This window comes from Tenrec ecaudatus, chromosome 4, assembly GCF_050624435.1.
Source record: "Tenrec ecaudatus isolate mTenEca1 chromosome 4, mTenEca1.hap1, whole genome shotgun sequence".
Taxonomy (NCBI): Eukaryota; Metazoa; Chordata; class Mammalia; order Afrosoricida; family Tenrecidae; genus Tenrec; species Tenrec ecaudatus.
The window spans coordinates 205,298,485-205,325,315 of NC_134533.1; the positions used below are offsets into that span (position 1 = coordinate 205,298,485).

The 26,831-nt window shown below is 61.0% G+C and overlaps 1 protein-coding gene across 1 annotated transcript in view; it reads left to right on the forward strand.

Moving 5' to 3' along the window:
* The first annotated feature begins 1,339 nt into the window (after nucleotides 1-1,339).
* PRKCD (protein kinase C delta) overlaps nucleotides 1,340-26,831 on the forward strand; it is a 28,265-nt gene continuing 2,773 nt past the window's right edge. Inside the window, exons 1-17 of the mRNA XM_075547521.1 lie at nucleotides 1,340-1,580; nucleotides 15,156-15,278; nucleotides 16,001-16,200; nucleotides 16,966-17,026; nucleotides 17,148-17,310; nucleotides 17,416-17,447; nucleotides 18,445-18,530; nucleotides 18,758-18,887; nucleotides 19,389-19,489; nucleotides 20,466-20,562; nucleotides 20,727-20,824; nucleotides 20,917-21,090; nucleotides 21,248-21,339; nucleotides 22,480-22,542; nucleotides 25,754-25,892; nucleotides 25,967-26,155; nucleotides 26,642-26,770. Of these exons, the coding sequence (XP_075403636.1) occupies nucleotides 15,164-15,278; nucleotides 16,001-16,200; nucleotides 16,966-17,026; nucleotides 17,148-17,310; nucleotides 17,416-17,447; nucleotides 18,445-18,530; nucleotides 18,758-18,887; nucleotides 19,389-19,489; nucleotides 20,466-20,562; nucleotides 20,727-20,824; nucleotides 20,917-21,090; nucleotides 21,248-21,339; nucleotides 22,480-22,542; nucleotides 25,754-25,892; nucleotides 25,967-26,155; nucleotides 26,642-26,770 (1,869 nt within the window). The 5' untranslated portion in view covers nucleotides 1,340-1,580; nucleotides 15,156-15,163. The remainder of the gene's footprint in view (nucleotides 1,581-15,155; nucleotides 15,279-16,000; nucleotides 16,201-16,965; nucleotides 17,027-17,147; nucleotides 17,311-17,415; nucleotides 17,448-18,444; nucleotides 18,531-18,757; nucleotides 18,888-19,388; nucleotides 19,490-20,465; nucleotides 20,563-20,726; nucleotides 20,825-20,916; nucleotides 21,091-21,247; nucleotides 21,340-22,479; nucleotides 22,543-25,753; nucleotides 25,893-25,966; nucleotides 26,156-26,641; nucleotides 26,771-26,831) is intronic.

Below are 26,831 nucleotides of genomic sequence, written 5' to 3' on the forward strand. Positions count from 1 at the left end.
CGTGTGCAAAGGCAGGGTGATGAGAAGACATGGGCTATTTCTCAAATAGCAGTCCCGTGTGGCCAAGGCGTCCGTCCACCTGGAGGAAAGATGCCATCCTGAAGGGATGAGGGGACAGGTGTCAGGGCTAGGAGCCTGGTCAGACTTTGTCAGGTTTTCAAACTGGGTCCTCCCTTCTGTACTATAGAATACCAGTCACTGCCCCCCTCCCAAACTGCCACCACCATGGAAAGAATCATTCTTGTTTTTCTCTCTCCAGACTCCCACCTCCTCTGCACACAACTTGAGATCTTCCTTTCTCCCATGGGCGGAGGTGGGGATGGGTGTTCACTGCATGCCTACCTGCCACCCTCAAGCCTACGGCCCAGCCTCCTTCCTCCACTTCTCTGACCTGACCCCAAACGCTGGTCCTCCTTACCACCTACCTTTCTGCTTATTCAGAAGAACCCAGTGCTGGCTGTCTCTGCCATGAGCCCGGGCTCAGCTTGGACTCTGCTGCGTGGATGGCTCCCTCCCCTCCTGTCCTGTAGGCCTCAGGCCCCAAAGCTGCCCAGCCCCACCTTGTCCTCTCTTGGTGGTGCCTGGGCACTCTGCTTCCGTTCAAAAGTGTTTTCCTTTTGGAAAACACCTCTGTGACCTTAGCAGCCAAGGCAATGGGACGCCTGGCCCACCTGGTCCCCTCCCCTGGCTTAGGGGACATTCGTGAAGGAATAATGAGTGAGGGAATGAGGTAAGGCCATTAACCAGGTTCCATTTGGGACTCCAGGGACAGCAGGCGAGCAACGGCCTGGGTAGTTTTTCTCAGCAGCCATTCGACCCTTCCAGAACCACTTTCCTGGGAGTGTTCCTGGCTCCAATTTGGGGAGCAGGCCTGGAGGCCGGGACCTAGCTAGGCTGCGTCCGCGCTCCAGCCAACAGGAAGAGAAGGATGGAGGTCTGGCTGGGCGGGCCAGCTGGCCCTTGGGGAGTTCCGGGCGTGGGCGCAGGGTGCGGACATGGCGCAGGCACGAGGACCTGGGGAACCCCCGCCTGCGCCTCCGGAATCTCAGCGTGCTACAATGAAGGGGCGCCCCTCTTGGACTTCAGCGTCCTCCTTGGTGAAATGGGACGAGTCTCAGGGCTGCAGCGCGCGCTAAAGGCCGGCGGGAGGACGGAGTGGACCCGGGAGGGCAGAGAGCGCCGGACACCGTGGCCCGCACAGAAGTAGGCAGAAAGACGTGGGACCATGGACCAGGGGCGCCTGTCTGCGGGGGCGGGGCCTACCGGGGGCGGGACCCTCGGGGGCGGGGCTGGCCGGCACCTGGGTGAGGTCGCGCCGCCCCGCCCCCCCGCACTTCCGTGTGCAGAGGCGCCAGAGCAGGAGGCGGCGGCGGCGGCGGCTCGGAGCCTCGGAGCGAACCCCGGCGTCCGCCCGCCGAGCAGAAACCCGGGTCGTGGCTCGCCGGCCCCCGGGCCCACCCGGGTCAGGGCCCGCGCCGACCTCTGAGCTCCGCCCGCGCGCCCCCGCGCCCGCGCCCCGGGGCCTCGCCCGGAGCAGACCCCAGGCGCGCGACCCCAGACGCCTGGCCCCGCGCCCGGAGGTGAGTGAGGGCCGGGCCCGGGCGCGGGATCCGAGCCACCCGGAGGGCGCGACGTCCCTCTCGCCCTACGTCCCCGCGTCCCCCTCTTGTCCCCGCTCCCGCCTCCGGTTCCCCTTTCCGAAACCCAGGAACTGAGTCCGAGGCAGCGAAAGTCCCGCCGCGCCCGCGCGCTGTCCCCCCCGCCCCGGGCCCCCGCCGGCCTCCGGACTGTCTGGGCGACGGCGGGGCCCGGGGCCTCCGAGCGCGGTTCCCAGTCTGCCGTACGTCCCGATCCCGCGGAGTGCCCCCCCCGAGTTTCCTCGGGGTCCCCCGCCCGCCACTCGCCCTGCGTGCGCCGCCACCGCGCCCCCTGCTCACGCACCCCCTGGATCCTGCCCTCCGGGAGCCGCGCCCCCAGCCCACGCCCGGTCCCCCGGCCCCCAGGCCAGCCGCCTCGGGTCTTCTCCCGCGGGCCGGTCGCAGCCAGGCCATCCGCGGGGCCGCGTCCCCGCGCCCTCTCTCGGTCTCTATCTCTGTCTCAGTCTCGCTCTCTCTTCGTCGTCTCTGGACTGGGCGTGGCTCTAGCCTCCACCCCGCCCCTCTGCCCCTCTCCTCGGGTGGCACCCAGCCCCCACCTGCCTTCTCAGGCGGGGACTCTGCCAGGTGAGGAGGGGGTCAGAAGGGGGAGTAGGTATGCCCTCCTTTCCGGACCACCGTCCATCCGGAGAAGCAGGGCCTTGAGATGTCAGAACCACCCTACTTTCCCAAGCCCCGCCCCTTAAACCTGGGGGAGCTGAGTATGAGTCCCCCAGTGTATGCATGGACATTGACTCCTTTTGGGGGGTCGTCTGTGTAGGTATGTTGCATTACCACTTTTCTGTGAATTGTGTGTGCGTCCTTTTTAACGTGTGTGATCTATGTGCATGTGTGTGTCTGGTTGTGTCCAGCTCAGTACAGTGTGTGTCCCACGGCCCGTTTAACACACTGTTCATTGTGTGCCCCTGTGTGCCCAGAGATGCTGTGTGTTGTGTACAGGGTGTGCCCTGCGGCCCACCAGCCTTGTGGAGCATTGAGCTGTTAGTTGAAGACGCCCCAATCCACCAGGCTCATCTGTGTGAGTGAGTGTCTGAGCACACACCCGTGAGCTGTGTCCCTCTGCCACGGAGCCCTGGGACCAAGCCGACCCCCTGGGCCGAGCTGGGAGTGGCAGGCAGGCAGCAGAGGGCAGCTCTATGGTTTGTGTGTGTGGTGTGTGGAGGTGTTTGGTGGGCCACCACCTGGCTGTGGGGTGGTGTGAGGGATCCGGTGTGTGTCAGGGCTGTGGCTGGGGTGAGCTGGTGGTGGTGTGGGGTTAGGATGGGAGCAGATGACTGGCGGGAGACTCACAGTCTGACTGTATGAAACTGCAAGTATGTGTGCTGGGGGAGTGGCTGTGACTGCGGAACCGAGACTGGCTGAGTGTGGGTGTTGGTGGCGGGAGGAGAGGAGTGGGCATGACAAAGTATATGGTGCCTGTGCTGGGGGGCATGGCGGGAGACATGAGAACTGCAGTGTGAACCTGTGGCCCTCTCTGAGGGTTTGTGTGCACACAGCAGGCTCTGGGGAGTCTAGAAAGGCTGGATCTCCGTCCTTCGCAGCCTTCTGCTCACCCGTTGCCAGATAGTGTGGGGGTTGGGGGACGAGTCTTGGGGTTTGTACTGTAGTGACTGAGACCTCAGACCCTGGACCCAGAAAAGACTTGGTTCCCAATGTTTACTGGGCCTCTTAAAGAGCAGAGCCCGGAGCTGGGCCCCTCTACGGAGCAGTTTCTTTTGGGCAGAGAGGAAGGAATGGTTCCGAGCACAGAGGTTCTGTGTCAAAGGCCCCTTAGTGCGGCCTTGGCCGGAATGAGTGCTGGGCACATAGGAAGTCTTATTCCATGACCACGCCCCCACTGTGTAAGCCCGTCTCCTGGGAGCGGGGCTAATGGAAGCCCATAGACTCATCAGCCCAATTTCCTGTTCCTGGGATGCTGTTTATTGATGTTATCTCCACCCTCTTTGACCAGGTGGCTGGTGAGAGAACTCAGGGGCTGTTAGAGACCCAGCCCCCAGCCCTGTTCAGCCCCACCCCGAATCTCAGTGGCAGGATGGGAGAGAAAGTGAGCACTGGTCACTTGGAGGCGCCCGTGACTGCAAGGCACTGACACCGTTTAGCCAGCATGGCTAATTGGAGCTTAAATTAAAATTAGAAATAATTTACAGTGCGGGCGAGAAGAGAAAGCCTGAGGCTCCACCCCCCCACCCCCCAGTGAGTGGAGATGGGAGTTTCCAGCTGAGGGAGGAGTTTGCATCTGGGGAGGGTCATCTTGTGCAGGGCCTGGTGGGCAGAGAAGACGCTAAGGTGTGGTAGTCCCCCCCCCGCCCTCCCCCCACCACTGCCCTTGTTAGTCCCTGCTTCGAGTGTGTCTGTAGTCTCAATGTTCCCAAGGAGCCCTGATGGCATCATGGTTATGAGTTGAGCTGCTAATGCAAGGTCAGCAGTTCAAAACCACCAGCCACTGCACAGAAGAGTGATGAGGCTCTCTGCTCTCATATTGAGTTACAGCCTCGGAAACCCATAGGGTCAGGAGGAGCCGGCATCGTCTCCATGGCTGTGAGTTAGTGTTCTCCGCTGTTTAGTGGGGACATCCATAATTGGAAATCTCCTGAACTGTAAGGTCCAAAAAAAGGAATAAAGAGAGTCACCATCCGTGTGATTTTCTCAGTATGGGCCTACCACAGGACCCGGCACGTCAGCTCACTGGCACCTCGGAGCCTCCAGTGTTTCTCCTCCATTTCTGAAGGTGGGGAAACCAGGCTCTCAGGAAATGAGTTGCCCAAGGCCCCAGAGTGAGGGCACCCAGTGTGGCCCAGGCTTCCCCTGAAGGGAGGGCTAGAACCAGCTCTCTCAGGCGTGTCTTGTGGCCTCCCTGCCAGACTGGAAACACTGCCACAGCAGGGACACGTTATTCCTCTTCTTAGCTTGGAGTGGACACAGCCAGTGCCCAAGAAAAGGAAAGCCCAAGACCCCAGGTCAGCTGAGAAGGCTGCATGCCCTGAGGCTGAGCTGGGCCGTGTCAGCCATACTGGGGCTGGCTCAGGGGAAGAGCCTTTGGCTGTGCCGCCCAGTGTGGTTGCTCTGTCTTGTCCTTGCAGGTCTGCTGGGAAACAGCCCTGGGAAAGGATGGCAGGCCTGCTTCTTTCGGTGCTGCTTGGACTGGGGGCAAGTGGGAGCTGGGAGCTGGAGGGAGGGCTAGGTCCTACAGGCAGAGGGACGGTGTTTAGGCCCCTTGTGTTCCACTATAGTATGCTCCTAGAGTCTGGGTTCTGGAGTATGACCTGGGGACCCAAAAGAGGCCTTGACTTGCTCTGTCCACTGGACTGGGGGCTTCCTTCAGGACATTAGATTCTGGTTGAGGGAATGTTTTGGTCTTGGAGCTTGGAGACCCAGTGAGACCCATCAGTGGTTGGGGTGAGAAGCAGAGACACTTTGCTGGTCTGTGTGTGTGTGTGTGTGTGTGTGTACACGAGTATGGGGTAGTGGCCACATCAGCGCTTCTGTCTCTGCACACCCAGGGACCGGGGTTTGTCCTGGAACCCACAGTGCATGCATGAGAGGCTGAGCTGAGAACGGAACTGGGCTTCCAGCTCTTGGCTCAACCGAGCTTGGTTCTGTACCCTGTCCCCTCTCCAACTCTGTAGCTTCTCTGGGGCCTGGGAAGGGACCCTCTCCCCTGCCCTGCTCTCGAGATTCAGGGTGGGCTGGACAGAGCCTCTAAGGAATGATGGGATGGTTGTAGTCTCCTGTAGTCCCCCCCCCCCCGCAGAACAGTCTTGCTGCCTTCAGCATTGTAGTGAAGATGGCCATGGGCCTCACACTGTGGGTCTGTGGGGCCTTGTGTGTGAAATTTGTGAGGAGGTAGGGATGTGACTGGGAGGTGATGCTGGTGGGGGGGGGCGTGCATCAGGGGGACGGACAAAGGTGGTCTTTCTTCTGGAGCCCCCCCCCATCAACCCCTGCTGATTGTGGGGCTCCGTGATCCTGGGCTTGCTGAGAACAGACTGGCCAGGCTCCCTAGGCCTGACCTGGTTGGGGGAGCAGGAGTTCAGGGCCCCCCTAGGCCTTCACTAGGTCGTCTGTGGATGATTTCTACCCTCAGCCTGCTGGGCAAGAAGCCCAAGCCAGGGCGGGGGGGTGCAGGGGGCAGGGACTGCTCTGCTCCCTGAGGTCAGGCAGCTCTGTCTCAAGCTCTAAGAAGTGGCTATTTAGCTTGGGAACCCACCCACCTGTCCCCTGCCTGGCCCAAGTGGACCCGCGTGTGCACACATGGCATTGTGGGAGTTGGAGACCAAGGCTGTGCTTTGGGATGCACTGGCTGCACGTGTTCACATGCGGGGCCACACTGCCAACCCACCCTGCCGTTCTGGGCCGAGGAAGGGACGGTCCCTGATCAGGGTCACAGCCCAGCCAAGCTAGTCTGTTTCTGAACCCCCTCAGCCTCCATTGCACCGGGAGACAGTTTGGGCCTAGCTTGGGGGCAGGCCAGGGGTAGGGAGGCCGTGTCAATTGCAGGCACCGTTGGTGGCTGCTGCCACAGAGGGGGAAGTGGTTGCCTGTGGTTATGGGGCAGAGATACTCTGCAGGCAGTTTAGGGGTCCCCACAGCACCCATGCCTGCTGGGAGCAGGTTGTTGGGCCCTGCGGGCTGGTGTTTTTGCAAAGGAGGGTGTTCTTTGTTCTTTCCGGGGGTCTGGTCACTCTCCGCCAAGGCCTGGCCCAGGGGAGCAGCCCTTCTGTCCAAGGCGCTGCTAGAGGCCCGCTTCCTCCTAGCTGCCCAGGAAGTGGTTTCGGAATGGGACTGACCAGTGCTCTCCCTGCCCCGCCCCCGCCTGGCCTGCCGAGGGCAGTGGTGTCTGGCCAGCCTTTCCACCGCAGGGCTGGTGGTGCTGGCGTTGGGCCGGGCAGGTCGGACTTGTTGGGGGTTCAAGGGCGGGGGTGGGGGCTGAGGCAGTGAGGTCCCCACATCCTGACCCTCCCCTCTCTCTAGGAATGAACCATCGCCAGTCAGTGCCTTGTGGGGCTAGGCAGCAGCTGGATCAGGGTCCTAGTGCCACAGTGGTTAAAGTGCTCAACTGCCCACTGAGAGGGCTGCAGTTCAAACCCAGCAGCCGCTGCGGGAGAAAGCTGTCCACTTCCAAAGAGGTCACAGCATTGGTCTTCCTGGGGGGAGACTGCTTGGGAGTCCAGGAGTCTGGGCCCTAGATTCCCCACCTGACAGGTGGGACATGGCGGCATACAGGAAACAGGTCACTCATGCAGAGTAGCCAGTACACCGTGAGGCCGTCCCTCCAGAGGCACCGTAGCCAGGAAGCACCAAGCGCCCAGCTGGTGGTACTGTTCAGAGAGGTTGCAGGTGTATGCAAGGCAGGCTACCCTTTACTTAAGGCAGGCTACCCTTTACTTCGCTTTGTCTCGGGGTGGGGTGGGGGGAAGGGAGCTTCTGTTAGCTCAGGAATTCCTGAGCCTGCCTCAGAGGAGAGGCGAGGGCCCCTGGGAGATGCAGCCCAGCCCCCCTGCTGCCTCCCCTCACTCTCAAAGGGGTGGTTGGTGAGCCCTTCTACTGGCTGGCCAACCTACCCTTCTGAACCCAGGGGTCAGTTTTTGCATTGGGGAAGGGGGTGGTGTCTGGGATTGATGGAGGTGGGGGCTGGGGAGGGGACTAGGAATCCCCCCCTCTGCAGACAGGTATGCCTGTCTCCCTGCAGATGGCAGCTGCGGCAGGGCCCTGCCTGGTGCAGGGACACACCGAAGGCCAGCCCAGTGAGGGCCACACTGAGCTTCTGCCTTTCCATCCAGGGCTGGGGGTCAGCGGAGCCAGGCCGTGCGTGTGAGTGAGGTGTCCTGAAGGTTTCAGAGCAGGACCCCACAGCCAGCAGGCAGAGCAGGGTGGAAGCGGCACTTGACGTGATCAGGCTGTGTCCCCTTGCCCCTGGCCGTGATGCAGGCAGGTCTTAGGGGTCCATCTGAGGCCTGAACGAGGAACCAGTAGTGCGGTGGGGTGGGGCCTGAAGTGCGAAGGACCGTGCCTGCTCAAGGAACCAAAGGGGTCATTGTGGCTGGAGTGGGTGGGACTGAGTGGGGTACAGGGGGTCAGAGGTAAAGAGGTCAAGCTGGGAGGGGCTAACTGGGTGGTGACTCCAGAGCCCTGGTGACCTGGTGGGGAGTAATGCGGTCTGCTTTACCAGAGGCAGGAGGAGCAGGCAGGGCCGGACTTGGGTCGGGGGTTGGGGAATGGGGGGAGTTTGCAGTGGTGGCAGGTTTCAGGATAGATGCAGAGGCAGAAAGGGCATGGAAGCCCCCCTCCCAGGGTATTGGGGCAGTGAGGGCCTGGGGAGCACATTTGAGGGGTGGGAAAGGCAGAGCCGGCCTTACAGGAGACCTGTGGAAGGCTCAGACTCAGCAGACCTGGGGTGAGAGGTGGGGTTGGGCATGGAGAGACCCTGGGCCTCACAGTGCTGAGTTGGATGTCTTGCGAAGGTCCCTGCCAAGGTGCCCAGGGGTGGGGAGCTGGGGATGGCAGGGCAGGTTGTGGTGGCTGAGTGCTGTTTTCACAACAGCTGGAAGCTTTGGATCATGTCTCCAGCCCTGTTGTGTAAACAGGCACCACAGAGCAGATCAGGTGTCTGCTGGGGTGGGCTGCGGGTGCTGGAGCCAGGCAGAGGAGGATCCCCGGGTGCACAGGTATGAGGGCTGGGGAAAGCTCAGGGGCCTTCCATTGTCAAGGCAGTGGGGTGCCGGTAAGTGGCTGCCCAAGGGACTGTCCTCAGCTGGGCACCCTTGGCAGGCTGGGTAGTCTAAAGGAGCCCCATTCTGTCTCAGGGAAGGAAGCAGGGGCCTCTGGTTGCCAGGGCAGCCGGAGCTGGGAGGGTGGCGGTGGCCGTGGCCACTGGGACACCGCTGCGTCTGCACTCAGCACAGCCCCTTGGCAGGCGAGATCATCCCCGTGTTGTGACAGAGGATGCCAGATGAGGCCATGGGTGGCCACGCTCACAGGTCAGACTCGATCAGAGCTGGACCTGTCCCTACCTGCGCCCTCCCGGCCCTCTGAGCCCTGGCCACTGTGGGGCAATGAGCCACCGCCTGTCTCACCAGGCCCCAGAATGAGTGGGGGTGGGGGGAGGGGTGACAGCAGGGTACATGGCCCACATGGCGTCTTCCGAACCCAGACTGTTCTCGGGAAAGCTGGAGGCTCCCTGGAGGTGGAAGCCTTGGCCCACAGGGGAGGCCTTGTGGCCCAGCTAAGTGGGTGATACTGCCCCTAGGGAAGGGGGGGGGGTGATCCAGACCTGTAGGGCAGGGCCAAACTGCTCCTGTGGGTTTCTGAAAAGACAGGTCTTTCATGGAGCAGAAAGCCTCATCTTTGTCATGCAGAGCAGCTGATGGTTTTGAACTGCTGAGCCTTTGGTTAGCAGCCCAGCTGGGAACCTGCTCTGGCACCAGGACCTTGGAGCTGTCCCAGGGCGATGCTTGTGCATATCCTGGGGTATAGGCTGTAGTAAAATGTTTAATTGGGGCCGGGGTGGTGGTGGCCCTGAGTAACTCTTTTCTGCAAAGCCTAGGTGAGTGTGGGCCCCCCTCTGCCTCGTGGGCTTTGTGGCTGTGGGGTAGCTAGCTGCTCCTCATCCCCACAGTTTCTGCCCAGTCTGGAGGCACAGTGGGGGTCATGTGGGGGGCCTGGCATGACCACCCCCACCTCCCCAGGTGCGAGTCGCCATTTTTCCATGTGCCAGCTGAGATAGCAACGTGTGACCCCGGGCCGGGCCCTCTGCTCTACAGATTTCCCCTGAGGCCCCTTAGGGAGCATGTGAGCAGAACAGACAGAGCTGCTAGCAGTGCAGTGCGGCCAGCCCGTCCCTCCTTCCTTCCCTTTCACACTTTGGATTTTGCCCGGGGACTTTCTTCACCACCCTCAGCAAGGAGGCCCAGCCTGGCTGACAGGCAGCCCTGGTCCCGCCCACCTGCCCAGGGTCAGCAGTAGGAAGGGGTGTCTGGACCTGGGTGCTGGACCTAAGGGCCGGGGAGTGGGGGGGTGGTCTGTGTGGGCACATGGGCCCTGTTGCTCTGTGACAGAGTCACCATAGGGGTGTGTGAACCTGTGCCCATAGCTGTGTGTGTCATGGTGTGACTGGCTGTTTGCAGGGTCCGCTCTGTACTGGTGTGTGTGTGTGTGTGTGTGTGTGTGTGTGTGTGTGTGTGTGTACACGATGTGTGTGTTTGTGTCCAGCATAGACTGGGGCCTCATGCACCTGGGCTGGTGGGTGTGCCTGCCCTGCACACGTGGAGGTGATTCTAGGAGAGACCCCGCCATGCCCCCTTGCAGGGCCTCCTTGTCTTTGCAGGAGCTGGTTCTGCCATGAAGGGGCCTTTGTCCCCGCTCAGGGGGTGCTGAGGACTTCCCCTTAGTGGCTGAGCCCATAGCTTCCCTAGTCCTCGAGCTTGTGAGGACTGTGTCCTCTCTGTCTGCTGGCCGGGGTGGGTATGAGCTAAGGCCCCACTGCTGGTGAAGCCTTTGCCCAGCCTTCAAAGCCCCGCCCACCCTGACCACCCAGCCAATAGCCCATAGCCTCCGTTCCACTCCCCACCCCACCCTGGTCACTTTAGCTCATGGCCTGCGTGACTTGTGGTCATTACATATGTGTCTGTCCCCAACCGGGCTGGGGGTCCCCGGAGGACAGTGCTGAAAGTCTTACCTTCCTGGGCCCCCACCCCATTGTGCACAGTCACACTACCACATGCCTGCATTTTCCCGGGAGAGGCCCGTGGCTTCTGTGGGCTTTTTAGGGGTGACGTCCACTACTCCATCTTTGGTCCCTTCTCTGCTCCCAGCGGGCGGAGGCAGACCCCACCTCACAGCGGCTCCAGCACCTGCCAGAGGAGGGGTGGAGCCCTAGGGAAGCCTCTGAAGGGGCTCCTGCTCAGGGGTTTGGAGGTGAGCAGGGCTGGCTATAGTGGAGCTTTCTTTCTGCAGGGCCAGTCAGCTTCCAGGCTGTGGAGGGGAGGGGAGGGAGGGGTACTGGCCCTGACTGGGAGGGACTATTTATTGGGAAAGGGGAGGCGAGCAGGGCAGCAGAGCTGGGGAGTTCGGGGCAGGTGTGGAGGAGGAAGCCTTCCCGGCTTAGGAGTCAGTCCTGGGGTGGAACAGGTGTGGGGACCATCCCCTGCTGAAACCAGAGCCTCTAGTCTCCTTTCAGGCCAGGGCCGGGGCCCAGGGACTGATGTACAGGGATTGGTACACAGGGCCCGGGACACAGGGACTGGTCCATGGGCTTTGAGAGGGTCTTATCAGCCTCCTGCTGTCTGCCCCTCCTGCTCAGCCCATTTCCTGGATTAAGCAACCCTAGACTAGGAAGGCCTTCAGGGAGGCCAGCCTCCCAGCCAGGTGCCTGCCTACCTCCCCGCCCACCCAGCCCAGCAGCTTCCGCCACGCCCGTCCTGCACACTGTCTATGCTGCTGGCCATTGGCCGGCCAGCTGCTCCCCTGCCCCATCTGCGTCCCTCCCACCCTCCTGCCTTGCTCTCAAGCGCAGTGTGAGCTGGACCGTGAGCTTGCACCCTGGGAGAGCCTGCCCTCCAACCCCCCTACCCCTGTCTGGTCTTGGTCAGCAGCAGGTGACAACCCCCCACCCACCCACCATGGCAAGTGGGTGGGCTGGCCAGTGTGAGCAGAAGGAGACTGGTGGCTTGTCAGGGAGCCAGGCCCAGCCCGGCCCATAGCTTCCTTCCCTATACCTTGCTCTGGTGGGCGTTCCAGGGAGCCCTTTTGTACTCATGACCCTCCCCAAGGCCACTCGGCCTCTCCTCCGACCTCAGTGTTTCCCAGCCCCACCCGAGATGTTCGTGTCTGTTAGGCTGTCTTTTCTCTTTCACAGGATGGCTATCAAGCAGGTTCCACATGATCATTAAAGGAAGCCCCCAAAGTGGCTTTCTGCTCCTGGGGCCTCAGATGTGCCTCTGCCCATCCCCTGCTGGTGTGCATGCAGGACCCGCCACATGTGCCACCCTCTGTGCTTGGGTGCTCTGATCGCCAGGGCCATCTGTCACCTTGCAGCCGGCCTTGCCCACTGCCCTGGACTGGCTGGGAGCAGCTTCCCTTTGCCCTGGAGGAGGTGGCCTGCCTGCGCCGGCCCAGCCTGGCCTTGGGTTGTAGGTCCGGAGTCAAGTGGGAACTGGGGTTGGTGTCCCTAGTCTCAAGGACTAGGGTCTCAGGCAGCCGGTCCTTAGGTCTGTGCTCACCCACCCTCCATCCTTCCCTCTCCCCAGAGAGGCAGCCCCAGATTTTGAGAACCAGAGGCTGGTGGGTCTGAGTAGGAGGGCCGGAAGGGAGAGAGCTGTTCAAGGGTCTGTGAACCCTCATTCTTCAGGGAGAGTCTGGGATCAGCTGCAGGGGGCAGGCAGGCCCTGTCCTTCGGACCTCATCCTGCTTGGTGCTGTGCCCATGCTGCTCACATGGGCCCTTCTTGGCAGTCCTGTCCCCCTCCCAACCCAGCAGGCTGCAGCAGAAGGCCCCTCTGGTGCCACTGCACCACCTTGACCAAGTTGCTCACCCTCTCTGAACCCCGTTTTTCATCAGGGGAGCGCCCGGCGCCCAGGGGTGGGTGGAATGAAGTGGGCTGCGGGGGAGGGGGGGAGGCTAGAGCCCATCAGTGCCCGCCAGGCTGCTTCAGGGAACAGCACTTGCAGGAGGTCACACCACGCCCTTGAGCTCGAGCCCCATGCTCCTCCAGAGGATGCCTTGCCGGGGCCACAGAGCACAGTGCGGGAGGATAGGACCACAGAGCGACTGGCTGTGGGGGCTGTTCCCCAGAATGGCAGTGAGGCTGGAGTCTGCGCGTGTTTGCATGGGGGCTCTAAGGAGCCAGCTCGCTCTCAGCCTGTGCCTGCCCACCACCACTCAGCCACTCAGGGCTAGCGGGGCAGGCTCTGGCCCCAAGTACACTTGGAGGGGTGGGGGAGCTGGGGCCCAGAGAGGGCCTAGTGTTCTCTGAGGGCCTTGCAGCCATCGGAGAGGGTGGTGTCCTGGTGTCTGTCTCCCTCCTGGGGTCCGGGTGGTATCATTTGGGGCAAGGAGGTGGTGGAACCTGGCCAGGGCCCATGCCCTAGTTTTAGTCTTAGGGAGTTGGGGCGGACCTGACTGGTACCCTGTCCCTGGGGCTGGCTTGTGGACCATGTTCCCCTGGTGTGTGCTGTGGCTGTACAGGTTCAGGCCTGGGCTGGCTGTGGCGGTTTTCCCACTAGAAGCTTCTCTGAGTGGCAACTGCTCCAAGGGTGACCGTGGGAGCTGGAGGGCCAGCCAAGGACTGGGTGTCTCTGTCCCCGCCTCCTCCACACAGCCCCTGGGGTCCCTGGGCGCAGCTCTTCTTGCGGGCTGGCAGGCTGGGGCCGGGGGGCGGTGGGGGGAGCCTAGAGCGTGTAGGCCATCTGGGCCCGAGGGAAGGGCTGGGAAGGAAGAGGTGGGAGCAGGGGCTTTGAACCTCCCAGGCCCCAGGTAAGCAGCTCTGCTTCTGGACACGTGAGTCACGGTCTGAGAAAGGGGACCAGGTACCAGCACTGCCTGCCTGGCTGCCGAGTGGCAGGATGGCTGCCCAGGTGTGGGTGGGCGCCCAGGGTGAGAGGGGTGATGGGGGCCCAAGGCCCCTGACCTGTGAGCTTTCATGAGTACCTCGAGCTAAGGGCTCTCATTCATTCTTCATCCCGGAGATGGGGTCTCTGCACACAGGCCTGCCCAGTGCCCACAGCTAAGCTGATGCTGGTACCAGGGTCTTGGGCCCAGGCAGCTGATGTCATTTTTCCACCTGAGGCTTCCCAGGTGACCCCTCAGGAGCCCGCCCCCCTGCAGCACCTCAGCCCACTGGCACCTCTCACCCTGAAGCACCCACACTGAGTTGGTGGCCTCCCACTGTCTCGCAGGGGCTGTCTGGAGGTAGGTGAGAGGCTTGGCTGTGACATGTGGCGGGTGTGTGTGTGCTGGCCAGCACCCAGTTATTCTGCCCCCACCCGGGAGCACTCACCCAGGCACTTGTCTGGGACCCCCTGGCCGGGCCTGGCAGGAAGGCTAGGGTGTCCTGGTGCCTGGTGGCATGGCCCACTCACCCCGACACATGCCATTCACAGCCAGGCTCCAGTCTCACATGGAAACAGCCACACCTCTACACCCCATACCAGGCACGCACTCCACCCCCGGGACTCACCCTCCCTGCCCGCCCAGCCAGGCTTAGGCTGGGGCCCTGGGCTCACACCCCCACATGCCTCCCATGAGCAGGAGAGCCCTGCAGGGTAGGGGCTGGGTGCGTCTGCCTTTCTGCCCTGGCCGCGGGTCTCCGAGCTGGGCCAGGCTGGTTAGGCTGTGGGCTGTGGTCAGTGAGTCCTGTGAGGCCATCAGGACTCGATGGATGGCTGTATGTATGTGTTGGTGGAGTGCCTGCCACCCTGAGTTCACTCCTGCGTGCAGACCCGTGTTCAAGGTGGAGGGGGCTTGAGAAGGTTGGTGGGGAAGAAAGTCAAAATCCTGTGATGTTTTCCACAGACGTTCCAAAACTCACTTTATGTGCACCTGCATGCCGGCCCAGGCACGTGAGGCCCCTCCAGGAGCAGCAGTCTGAGGCCTGTGGCTGCCTCCTGTGGGGGTGTTCACTGGAGATGGGGTGCCGAGCAGGGGCAGAGACATATCTAGGGCATGGTGACTAGGGCACGTGCTCAGGCACCCCTTGGGGGCGAGGGTGCAGTAAATTGCTTCCATTGCTGGCTGTGAGCACGTTCAATAATTTAAAACAAATTGCCATGGCATTGTCCACAGGTCCGCTTTAGCGTGGGGGAGCCTAGGAGTTTCAAGTGTATGTTCAGTGTGACAGTCGTGTCATTTAATTTTATATTTGGAGAAAGAACCATTTGAAAGGCGGGGGGCTCCTCCCAGGAGGTTATGGGGGGCCTAGCTCCAAGGTGTGGGGCTGGTTCAGGGGAACCCTGGGTGCTGCCCTGGCCGCAGGTGACCCGTCTCCTGGTTTCCCTGTTAGAAGGAGGGACTGCATGACTGCCAGGCTGATGACCAGCAGGAAGTCCACTCTGAGAGCCAGGAAGCTCTGGGCCTGCATGGGCCGAGGGCCCTTGCTCTCTGCCCTCCTTCCCCAGCTGCTACTGCTGTGGGGGTGCTGGGGCACAGCACATACTAGGGACCTGGAGGCAGTAGGTGCCCAGCAGTTGGGTGCTGAGGGAGGCCCTGGGTGATCCTGGGGAGTGACTTGTGGCAGCAGGTGCCGCAGACTCAGTTAGGTTTCAGAGAGGCATGAAGGGGGGTGCCCTGGGCTAGGGGAGCATGGCATGGGCCGACCATCCCAGGGCAGCTATTGCCTGCGGTCCCCACGTCGTCCATTTGTGCCAGGGCGGCCACCCGTCCAGACTTAGATCAAAGCTCAGCCTCTAACACTGGCTTCTAGGTCCAGTGCGCTTCAGCATCACGTGGGCTGGGCCACAGGGCAGCGGAGCCCCCCGGGCTACCCTGCCTCACCCATGCTCTCTGCAGGGCCCGCCATGGCGCCCTTCCTACGCATCACCTTCAACTCCTACGAGCTGGGCCCTGCACAGGAGGAGGACGAGGCTGGCCAGCCCTTCTGTGCCGTCAAGATGAAGGAGGCACTAAGCACAGGTACGCCGCATGGGGGTGGCCGGGGCTGGATGCTGAGGCCCGGTGGCCGGACGGGCTTGCCTTGTTCCCTTGTCCTCCTCCTCCTCCAACCAGCTGTGCACACAAAATCAGAGCCCACTGAGCCCCTCCTGGGCCCCCAAAGCTGGCTGGTTCCCTGCTATGTCTTCTGTCCGTCTGTGGTGGACGTGGGACACCTGGCTGTGCTCCAGGCCAGGCTTGGCTGTGCCCTCACAGGACACGGGCTCATAGGTAGGGTGGAGGGTGGCTCTGTTACCAGGCAGTGAGTCCTGTGGCGAGGAAGGCACAGGTGGCGCCTGCCCCCCGCTGGGGGTCAGTCTGGAGTGTCCTCACCAGGTAAAGTCTCTCCCTCCCTCGAGTCTCGGCAGAGCTTCCCTCCCTGCAGAGCCCCCCTGACCGTAGGTGGTGGGTCTGGGCAGTGAGTGGGCCTCCCTCCTGGAACCTTGTGACTTGACTTTGACCTGAGGGATGAGTTTGGGTCTACCATCTGCCTAGGGGAGCTGCAGGCAGCCCAGGGGCAGGGTCCAGGCTCGCCAGGCCGGGGAAGCCAGCCAGTGGTCCTGAGGATCTGGTGGGCGTGGGGGCGGCCCTCGATGGTGACATCAGGGCCCTTCAGGAGGGAGAGCAGTTCTGATTGGGCCGGTGCTGTGTGTCTGAGCCTGAGGACCCCTCACCACCACCCCCAACATGTCTGCCCTTTGCAGAGCGCGGGAAGACACTGGTGCAGAAGAAGCCAACCATGTACCCCGAGTGGAAGTCGTCTTTCGACGCCCACATCTACGAGGGCCGCGTCATCCAGATCGTGCTGATGCGGGCAGCCGAGGACCCACTCTCCGAAGTGACTGTGGGCGTGTCCGTGCTGGCTGAGCGCTGCAAGAAGAACAGCGGCAGGGCCGAGTTTTGGGTGAGAGCACTGGACGTGCATGTACGTGTATGTGAGTGGCAGGGAGTGCCCCCTGTGCTGGCAGCGCTCCCCTTGGGCTCTGTGTGGGTCTCTGCAGCCCTGGCACCTCAATAGGAAAAGGCCCTATAACCATCTGTGGTCTGACCAGCCTCTACCGAGAGGCGCTGACACAGGACCGTGCCCACCCTGACCACCTGGGCAGGGCCGCCAGGGGCTCCTTACTGGGCCTCCTGTTCACACCCCCAGGGGAGTGTTTCAGCCACCAGGCCTGGGGCTAGGGGGGGAGCATTGAGGCTTAATCCTGTCTGCCTTCAGCCTCCCCCGGTCTGTGAGGAGGCGGAGGTGCAGGGCAGGGGGGTTAGTCGCGGAGGGCTTCACGGGAAAGGCCAGCTTTTCAGCACGGGGTGTGTGTGTGTGTGTGTGTGTACACACATGTACATGGGAGCAGCATGCTGCCATTCCAAGGGCCCCATGGAGGGGAAGCAGGCGCAGGGGTGGGGACTTTAGGGACTTTCCCTCCCCACTCTGCTCCCTGGCCGAGGGCCCCACTGGGTGTAGGCTAGAGCCTTTCACTTCCCTAAATGTAATAATACCCCTGGCTAAAGGGTGTGGGCAGGACTCCGGGGCGGGGCCCTGTGCACACTGGGCAGCCAGGTGTCCAGCCAGGCTGCCAGGCCTGGCTTGGCCTCAGGGACCAAGCATGGGGGTGGGTTCTAAATCTTGCCTGGCTCCCCTAACCCTCCTGTCCCCTCCTCACCCCCACAGCTGGACCTTCAGCCCCAAGCCAAGGTGTTGATGTCAGTGCAGTATTTCCTGGAAGACAGCGGTAAGACGCTTCCCCCTTAGGCTGGGGCCTCCAGGCCCACCCTGCCTGGATCAGAGGTCCAAATCAGGGCCCTCCTTCCCAGGAGCTGGGGCTCACTTTGCCCCCAACTGGGTCCCCCCAGATTGCAAGCAGTCACTTCGGGGTGAGGACGAGGCCAACTTCCCCACCATGAACCGCCGTGGGGCCATCAAACAGGCCAAGATCCACTACATCAAGAACCACGAGTTCATCGCCACCTTCTTTGGCCAGCCCACCTTCTGTTCCGTGTGCAAGGAATTTGTCTGGTGAGGCCTAGCTGCACCTGTTGGAGGGGGTGAGGGCGGCCCAGAGCCAGGGAAGGTTCCTCCGTGGCCTCCCCACTCATCTGCCCTCTGGGATTTACTTTTCAGGGGTCTCAACAAGCAAGGCTACAAGTGCAGGCGTAAGTGTGCCTCCCCCACACCCCATGGTTTATATTCGGGCCTGGTTCTGACTCGTAGGGACCCTGCCTAGGGTTTCTGAGCCCGTAAATCATTTCCGCAGTGGACAGCCTCGTTTCCACAAATCATTTCCTCGTTAACTCATTTCATAAGTCATTTCCCATAGCAGACAAGGAGTGGCTGGTGGGTTTGAACAGCCAACCCTGCAGTTGGCAGGCCCGTGCCTAACCCACAGCATCACTAGGACTTCTTGCAGACAGGAGCCAGCTGGATCTGAACTCTCTGTATCTCTTCTTGCTGCTCATTGTTACATTAGTGACATTGTTTCACAGGCAGCCTGAAATTGGCTACGATGGTGTATTTTCACCATGGAAATTGGCCGCTTCCCTTACAGCCAGCTGAGCTAAAGATTAGGCATTTACCACACGCTCCTACGTGTTTGCCTCCAGACCACAGGGAAGCTACCTTTCTCGGGGTGGTGCCCATGGGGCACCACGTGGAAACACAGCTCCGATGCTTCCTGCCTGCGTGGCCTTACTCACAGCTCAGTGCCTTGGGTAGCAAGAGTGGTATGAAGCTCAAAACGAGGCAAAGTGTGTGTAAAGCCTGTCTTTTCCGTGCCCGGCAGGGCACACACGAGTGTGAGGCAGGTGGGCCGGAAAGCAGGCTGTGTGTGTGTGTATTCTCGGGCGGAGAGCCTGCCCTGGATGAAGGGTCTCTCCAGCAACCTCCTCCCCCTTGCTTTTGGTCTCCCACCTATCCATCAAGAGGCCTGAGCCCTCCCGATCCCTGAGACCCACCCTTTAGCCTGGCCATCTCCCCAGCCCCCTCCTGCCAGAACCAGCAGGCAGAGGACCCACTGTGGCCCAGGGCTTCTGAGGGTGAGGGTGAGGGTGTGGGCGGCCGAGGAGAAGGGTGGCTTTGTGCTGAGGGCTGCATAGAGCCAGCAGGCGCCAGCTCATAGGCTCTGCCCCCTCCCTGCCACCCGCCGCCCTCAAGAATGCAACGCTGCCATCCACAAGAAATGCATCGACAAGATCATCGGCCGGTGCACTGGCACCGCGGCCAACAGCCGGGACACCATGGTAAGGCCGGGCCTGCGGAGCTGGGAGGGGTTGGGACTCCCCCCGCCTTCCCTGGGGGGCTCACCCTCCTTTCCCGTGTCTCCTGCCCTCCTTGCTTCTTGCCTGGGCTCTTGGGACATCTGGGCCCCAGCTCTTGGGACATCCTTGGGTATCTGCCCGTGGGGTTGGGGGAAAGGTTAGAACCAGAGCTGGGATGTGACCCCTGCCCTGTGACCTCTCCACCCCAGTTCCAGAAAGAGCGCTTCAACATCGACATGCCGCATCGGTTCAGGGTGTACAACTACATGAGCCCCACCTTCTGTGACCACTGTGGCAGTCTGCTCTGGGGGCTGGTGAAGCAGGGCTTAAAATGTGCAGGTGTGTGACCCTGGGGCTGGACTCGGCGGTGGGGGAGGGTGCCGTGGGCCCCCGCTCACCCAGACCTCTCAGACGTCTAGCCGCCCACGACACGAGTGCTGAGCTAACTGCTGCTGCCCAAAGAGCGCTGGTCTCGTGGGGAAGGCCAGGAGCCTCTCACATGACCACTGGATGGGGACGGGTGGCCTGATGCCTTTGAGCCTCGGTCTCCTCAGGTGTCAACCGAAGGTGTACAGAGGGCCTGGCCGGCCCCTGTGAGGTGCAGGGAGTGTTCGCCCAGGGCCCTGGCCTGCCCACTGTGCCCATAAGATGGGAGGGTCTCCGCTGCTTCGCCCATACCTTCTCTGAAGGGCTTCCAGTCAGAGCCCAAATCTTCTACTCAACACTTGATGCCTTCAGACGCATCTGTCCTCAAGACATGAGACCCTGCAGACCCCACCAGAGCCCTGGCTTCTCCGTCTCCCCCTCCACCCGCCCTGATGCCCTGCCCCCTCTCTGCAGACTGCGGCATGAACGTGCACCACAAGTGTCAGAAGAAGGTTGCCAACCTCTGTGGCATCAACCAGAAGCTGCTGGCAGAGGCCCTCAACCAAGTCAGCCAGGTGGGCAGGGCCGACTCAAGACCTCCCGTGGAGCGGAGCGTGCCCACCCTTTGGGAAGGTCCCGAGTCAAGAATGAGGCAGACGGCAGAGGGAAAGGGGCTTGTCCTCATGAGAATCAGTCACCCAAGCTAGGCTCACAGGAGTGGGAGGGGCACTCAGGGGCCTCAGTTAATTACATGAAGTCTTTGACATACAGGACGAGTGAGTGTGTGTATGTGGGTGCGCGCGCACATGTGTGCTCGAGTGCGAGAGTTGAGTGGGTGGGTGTGGGAATTGAGTGTGTATGAGTGTCGAGAGAATGTGCATGTATGATATGAGGGTGCATGTGTGAGTGTATGCCTGCAAGTTGAGTGAGTGTATTTGAGTGCACGCATGTTTGTGCATGTGACGAGTGTGAGCGTGTGAATGGGTGTTTGCATGCCTTGAGTTGAGTGTTTGAGTGTGCATGTGTGAGTGAATGGGTGTTTGTGTGTGTGCGCGCCTGTGAGTTGAGTGTATGCATGTGCGCACATGTTTGAGTGTGCGAGTACATGGGTGTGTGAGTGAATGTGTGTGTGTGCACGCGACTGAGTTAAGTGTATGCGTGTGCGTGCATGTGAGTGTGTGTGAATGGGTGTGTGTGTGTGAATGCCTGTGAATTGAGTGTATATGAGTGCACTGTGTGTTTGTACACTCATTTGTGCTTGGGTGTGGGTAGGGCTTGAAGATTGCTACACAACTGTAAAGTCAGGCTCTAGACCCCATCAGCAGTAACACAAATGCAGGTCTATCGAGTTAGTCGTGGGAGTGGGTGGGAGTCAGCTTATGAGGCTTGGGCTCAAATGCTTGCCTCCCAGGCCACTGCGGGTCCATGGGCATGTCTGTGGGCACTACCAAAGAGTCCGGGCTTTGGCTCTCCATACTCCGCGGGCACTGCGGGTCGGGTGAGGCTTGGGGCTCTGCTGGGTGTAACGCCGGACCTCTGCCCTCTCCCCAGAGGTCCTCGCGCAAGTCAGATTCGGGGTCCTTAGACTCTGTGGGGGTCTACCAGAGTTTCGAGAAGAAGTCTGGAGTCTCTGGAGATGATACCTTAGGTAAAGCACCCCTTACGCCAGCCTCCTCCCACTACCCAATGTGACCGGGGCAGGGGCAGTCGCGTGGGGAGAAGGTCCCTTGCCCCAGCCCACCTCTGTGCCGAGGGCTGGGAAGAAGCAGGGTCCAGACCGAGGCCTGGGCCTGAGCTGCATCTCGTGGGCAGATAACGGGACCTACGGCAAGATCTGGGAGGGCAGCACCAGGTGCACCGTCCAGAACTTCACCTTCCACAAGGTCCTGGGCAAAGGCAGCTTTGGGAAGGTGAGCCCTGATCGTGGGCTGGGGGTCTGCAGCTGGGATCTCCCCCCCCCACCTTTGGGCTGGCCCTCAGCCCCACCCCCCACCCCTGGCAGGTGCTGCTGGCGGAGCTGAAGGGCAAAGGGGCGTTCTTCGCCATCAAGGCCCTCAAGAAGGACGTGGTGCTCATCGACGATGACGTGGAGTGCACCATGGTGGAGAAGCGCGTGCTGGCGCTGGCTTGGGAGAACCCCTTCCTCACCCACCTCTACTGCACCTTCCAGACCAAGGTGCCCACCCTCCCCAGCCCCGCTGCCGACACCCCTCCCCTGGGAGCAGGGCAAAGTCTCCCCCTCATGTCCATGCCCCTCAGGGTGGTCCCCTCAACCTAGGCCTGTCTCCCCCGGAGGAGCGTCCTGCCCACCCCCGTGCCTCCCCCCACCACAGGACCACCTGTTTTTCGTGATGGAGTTCCTCAACGGGGGGGACCTGATGTACCACATCCAGGACAAAGGCCGCTTCGAGCTCTACCGCGCCACGTACGTGAGACCCCAGGCAGAGGCACAGGGCTCCGCCACTATCACACTGCCTCCTGTCTGCCCCACACCCTGTCCATGAGAAGCCAGCCTGCACTGGAGCCAGGGTGGGAGTTTAGGGGTACCCTGGGACCACCACGTGCAAGGCAGGCCAGACCCTATCCCATCCTTGACCTGGAGTCAGAGCAGCCTGTGTGATGATCAGGCTTCCCCACCGGAGACCTACCCTCACCAGTGAGTGAATGAGTGTGTGCGCGTGTGACTGTGCACATGTGTGTGAGATAGTGTGCGTGAGTGTGTGCATATGCATATGCATGGGTGCATGAGTATTTGTGCATGGACATGTGTGAGCCCGTGTGCGCATGCACATGTGTGAGTGCATGAGCGTGTGTGCGCGCAAGTGTAATGTGTGTGCGTGCGCACATATGAGTGCATGAGTATGTGTATGTGTGTGTACATGTTTGAGCATGTATGAGTGTGAGCATCTGCGTGTGCAGATGTGTAAGTGCATGAGCACATGTGAGTGCATGAACGTGGGAGCATGCAGATGTGTGAGTGCATGTGTGTGCATACAGATGTGTGAGTGTGAGCGTCTGCATGCGTGTGTGTTCACGTGAGTGCTCACGTGTGAGTGCATGAGCATCTGCATGTGCACATGTGAGTGTGAGCGTGTGTGCATATGTACGTATGGGGTGTGTGAACGTATGCATGTATATGTGTGAATGCGTTAAGTATGTGTGTGCAGGTGTAAATGCGTGAATGTGTGCATGCAGATGTGCGACTGTGCTAGTGTGTGCACATACATGTGTGTGCGCGAGTATGCGTGTTTCACATGAGTGTGTGAGCATGTGTGCATGGAGGTGTAAGTGCTGGAGTGTGTGTGCGCTTATGCATGTGTGAGCGTGTGGGTGATCCCTGAATGTGGACACCCATGATAGAGGAGAGAGCCGACTCCTTGGGAGTGGTTCCCTAAGCATTTTCTTTCGCACCTCGGCTGCCGCCCCCACTTGCTTGACCTGGGATGAGCCTGCTCGGGCCCCAGCCACTTCTGTGCAGCGTCTTCTGCCCCTGGGGTGGTTGAGGACACGGGCAGACTGCACTGGCCCACAGAAGCCCTGGAACGCTCACTCTCTCTCCCCCCAGGTTCTATGCAGCCGAGATCCTCTGTGGGCTGCAGTTTCTACACAGCAAAGGAATCATTTACAGGTGCGGGCTCGCTCTGAATGCTCCCAGCTGGGCCTTGCGTGGAGGCAGTGTGCACGGGCCATCCCCCCAAATTCCCATCCGGTGTGGACATGCCTGCACAGCTGCAGAGGGGGGGCTCTCGGGCGGCTGGGGCAGGGCGGGCAGCACTGACCACTGTAGCATCTGCCCTTTGAACCAAGCAGTCTTCTCTTAATTTTAAGCATTTCTATTCTTCCCCACTTGCACCGCCAGTGCAGTGCTCATATCTGTAAGTTACGCAGTCTCCTCCACGCTGCTTCTCTTTTGTTCCCTGCATGCCATGGTCGCTGCCTGGGCGGGCTCCGGGCTAAGCCTGGAGCTGCTTTGTCAGTTTGACCCGTGGAGGGCTTTCTCCAGGGGCATGGTGTCCACGGCAGAGTGTGCACTGGGGACGCTGAAAGGCTGCTTCGTTTCAAGAAGGCTCCAGGAGAGATTTGGGGTGGGATGTCTAAAGGTTGACCTGGTCTTCCGGACTCAGAAGTCTGGAGTCTCTGAAAATGCAGAATTCTGCCTTTCCCCTCTTTGGACCAGGATTTCTCTGTCTTTGGTCCAATGTTCACTGTCCACTTCTTGGCACCAGGGAGCCCTTCTCTCCAGCCCAGCCGGGTCATCTAAATGGCCACCGGTGGTGATTGGTTCCTAGATGACTGCCCCATCCAGCTGTGAGGTGCCGCAGCACATCTGCTCGAGAGGTTGAGGCGGAGCTGGGTCCTGGTGCACGGTGGCGGGCAGTGTGTGTCCAACGTTGGGATGGAAATGTAAAGGCTGAGGCGAGACCCCCACTGGGATCTGCTTGTCCGGGTGTAGGATCCTGCTGAGGAGGGCTTGGGGCCTGAGGATGGAGAAGGAAGGGTCTGGCGACCTCTGCTCCATCCTACTTAGTTCTTACTCTTATGGACATGACTGCTCATTACTCACTCGAGAACCCATTTTTCAGAAGTAGGTGTCAAGGGGGTAAGGTGGGGTCCGATGGATTAAACAACATTGAAGAACTGTATGCTGGCGGGGCTCCGTAGACCCAGACCCAGACACTCACCCACGCTGCCGCCGCAGCATGGAGACATCGCCCGGCACCTCCTCATGGAGCTGGAGGTGCAGAGATGTGCATGCATGCCGCCCTGGGCTCCCAGGGGCAACCAGGAGGAGCCAACCCCTCTGCCCCTCAGCAGGCTGAGTGAGGCGAGCATGGGGCATCCTCACGGGGGCACGGCGTAGCAGTGAACAGCCATGGAGACGCAGTCTCCCTTGACCACCAGCGTGGGTGAATCCGGAGCAGGAATGTGTGCTGAATGACACCCATCAAACACGGGCCACGAGTTCACACACTAGGAGAAGCCATTCTCTGATGGTTACCAGGGAGGCGAGAGAGGGGGGAAGGAGAAGCACCAGCTGGATAGAGCGAGGCAGAAAGTCCCATCTTCCTCCTTGGCGTGGTGGGTGGTCTTTAACCACGGCCCTTGCTGTTAGTAGCTCCACTGTGCCACCAGGGTGCTTGCTTCTGGAGCAGGGCAAGCCAACAGGCACTGAGAGATGGGCAGGAGAGCGGAACCACGGCAGGACGGAGCCCTGGTGGAGCCAGAGTTTAGCACCGGCTGCCAGCCGAGGGCTGATGGTTGGACTCATCACCTGCTCCAAGGGAAAAAGACGTGGCAGTTGGCTGTCACCCAGCAGTGACTCACAGCCCTTTGGATGCATAAGCAGTCGGGTATGCTAATTAAAAGGGGGGGTCAAAGGGCACGGCCTCTGTGTGCGCACGTGAATGTGGCGTATGGGGTATGCAGAGGGCACAGTCACAAGGGGCAGAGCCACTGGCCTGGAGACTAAGGGTCATGGCCTCGAGGACATCCCAGTCACTTGTCAGAACAAGCTCATCGAGAGGACGCTTCACGTCCTCCTCTAGAGACTCTCAGGAACCTGGGAGCGGCCTCCTGAGGAGCCACTGTTGTTCTCATGCTGCCCTTCCGGAGCATGGGAGGATGAAGAGAAACAATGTGGAGAAGCTGTAAGTCCAGAGGACTAGGGGTCCACAGGAACCACCACCGCCGCCTACCCGAGACCAGGAGGCCTAGATGCTGCCCCACTTCCACAGCTGCCCACCCCCACCGAGCGAGACTCCATTCGACTGACAGTCTTTCTCAGCATGCGTGAGTGAAGGTGCAGGATGATCAGCTTCAGAAGGGGCCAGGCCTTCTGGTGAGAGAGGGGCCACTAGGACTTTTCCCAGCACCGGAGATGCTCCCCAGCCACCTTCTAGCCACACCAGTGTTTCTCGGCACAGTGGGCCCTGTGATCCCGGGAAGGCGGCATCTGACCAAAGCCAGCAACGAGAAGACTGGGAATAAGTGGGAACCAGCTGGAGGCTGGTGGGGAACGGGGAGCGCCCGCATGTGCGGGGAAAGCAAATGCTCACAGGCCACTGTTTATGAATGGAGAGACGAGTTTGCTTTATAAAGCCCAGCAGAATGCTTTCAGAGGAAGCAGGGGGACAGAGCCCCAGGAAGATCTCGCAGGAGCCGTCTCTGAGGGCGAGGGCCTTCAGGATAGGTGCATGCTCACGCCGAGCAGAGAGCCTCCTCTCTGTGTGTCCTCCCTCCGTATGATGGAACCAGACAGCATGGACGTTGCGGGTTTCAGCCCTTCTCCAGGGGCTGATCTCTGTACAAGGCAGAACCCCTCTCCTGGCCTCTAAGGGGCGCTCTGGCTGTGCTTCTTCCAAGACATCTGTCTGTCCTCTGTCCACCTGTGGTGCTTCTAGCCCTCTCACTGTCCTCTGAATTCAGGCACGTTGTCTTCTCGGGTCTCCCTAGTCAGTGCCCAACTTCTGTGTGTGTGTGGGCAATTGGGGCACAATGCCTCAGGCCAGGTGCACCTCCATCCTGCATGTCCCCACTGGGTGAGCTCCCTAAACCCAGGCTCTGGCCTCCTACCTGGAGGGAGAAAAGGGCTGGTTGCTTCAGCCTGAAACAAAACAAGAGGTCGTTTTACTCTGTGGGGTGGGGGTGGATTTGAGCCTGTGGCCTCTCTGCCCCTGGTCACCTGGGAGACGTGGCTGAGTGAGGTGCCCTGTCCCAGCCATGGGCTGGCACCACCTGGCCTGCACCCTTTCATGGGGGGGTGGGAGTCTGGCCTGCAGATCTGAGTTGGACATGAGTGCTCGGGTGGGGAGCCCCTTGTGACCGTCCTCTCCCTTCAGGGACCTCAAGCTGGACAACGTGATGCTGGACCGGGATGGCCACATCAAGATTGCCGACTTCGGGATGTGCAAGGAGAACGTGTTGGGGGAGGGGAAGGCCAGCACCTTCTGCGGGACCCCCGACTACATCGCCCCCGAGGTGAGCGGGGCCCCTGCGGGCCCCTGGTCCACTCAGCCAGAGGGCTGCTCTGCTAACCTGCCTCCCCCACCCAGATCCTGCAGGGCCTCAAGTACTCCTTCTCCGTGGACTGGTGGTCCTTCGGGGTCCTCCTCTACGAGATGCTCATCGGACAGTCACCCTTCCACGGCGACGACGAAGACGAGCTCTTTGAGTCCATCCGCGTGGACACGCCACACTACCCCCGCTGGATCACCAAGGAGGCCAAGGACATCCTGGAGAAGGTGGGCCTGGCCACTGCCGCCGTGCCACACCAGGCCACAAGCAGACCCGACGCTTGGGCCTCGGGGAGGAGAGCAGGAGTCAGCCATGCGTGGCAGACCCTGGCTCTGCCCGTGACTCCTCAGGGCCTGGCCCAGGTTATGCGACCTCTCTCAGGGTCTGTCTCCCCGTCCGTCGACAAAGGGGCTGGTCAGAGAAGCAGCCTCCCTCGCAGAGGGGCTGTCTGTAGAGTGGCTGTCACGCCGCTCTGTGCCAAGCAGGACGCCACACTCAATCAGCAGCCCCTGCTTTTGCTCATAAGTCCCAGCTGCCCCTCAGGACCCTGGGCCCCGAGGAACTTGGGGTGCAGCCCACCAAAGAGCCCAGGCCGTGCTGCTGGGTGGGCTGGACCCGTCTGGGCAAACAAACCCTCAGGGGCCTGTTGGGGGTTTGCTGGGGCGGCAGTTTCCCAGGGCCCCTGGGTGCTAACCAGGCCCTGCTCGTTGCAGCTGTTTGAGCGGGAGCCGTCCAAGAGGCTGGGGGTGACCGGGAACATCAAAACCCACCCCTTCTTCAAGACCATCAACTGGACCCTGCTGGAGAAGCGGGAGGTGGCGCCACCCTTCAAGCCCAAAGTGGTATGTATGTAAGCCCCCAGTGGGTGGACGGGCGGGCAGGCTGCATTGTCGGCTGGGATGG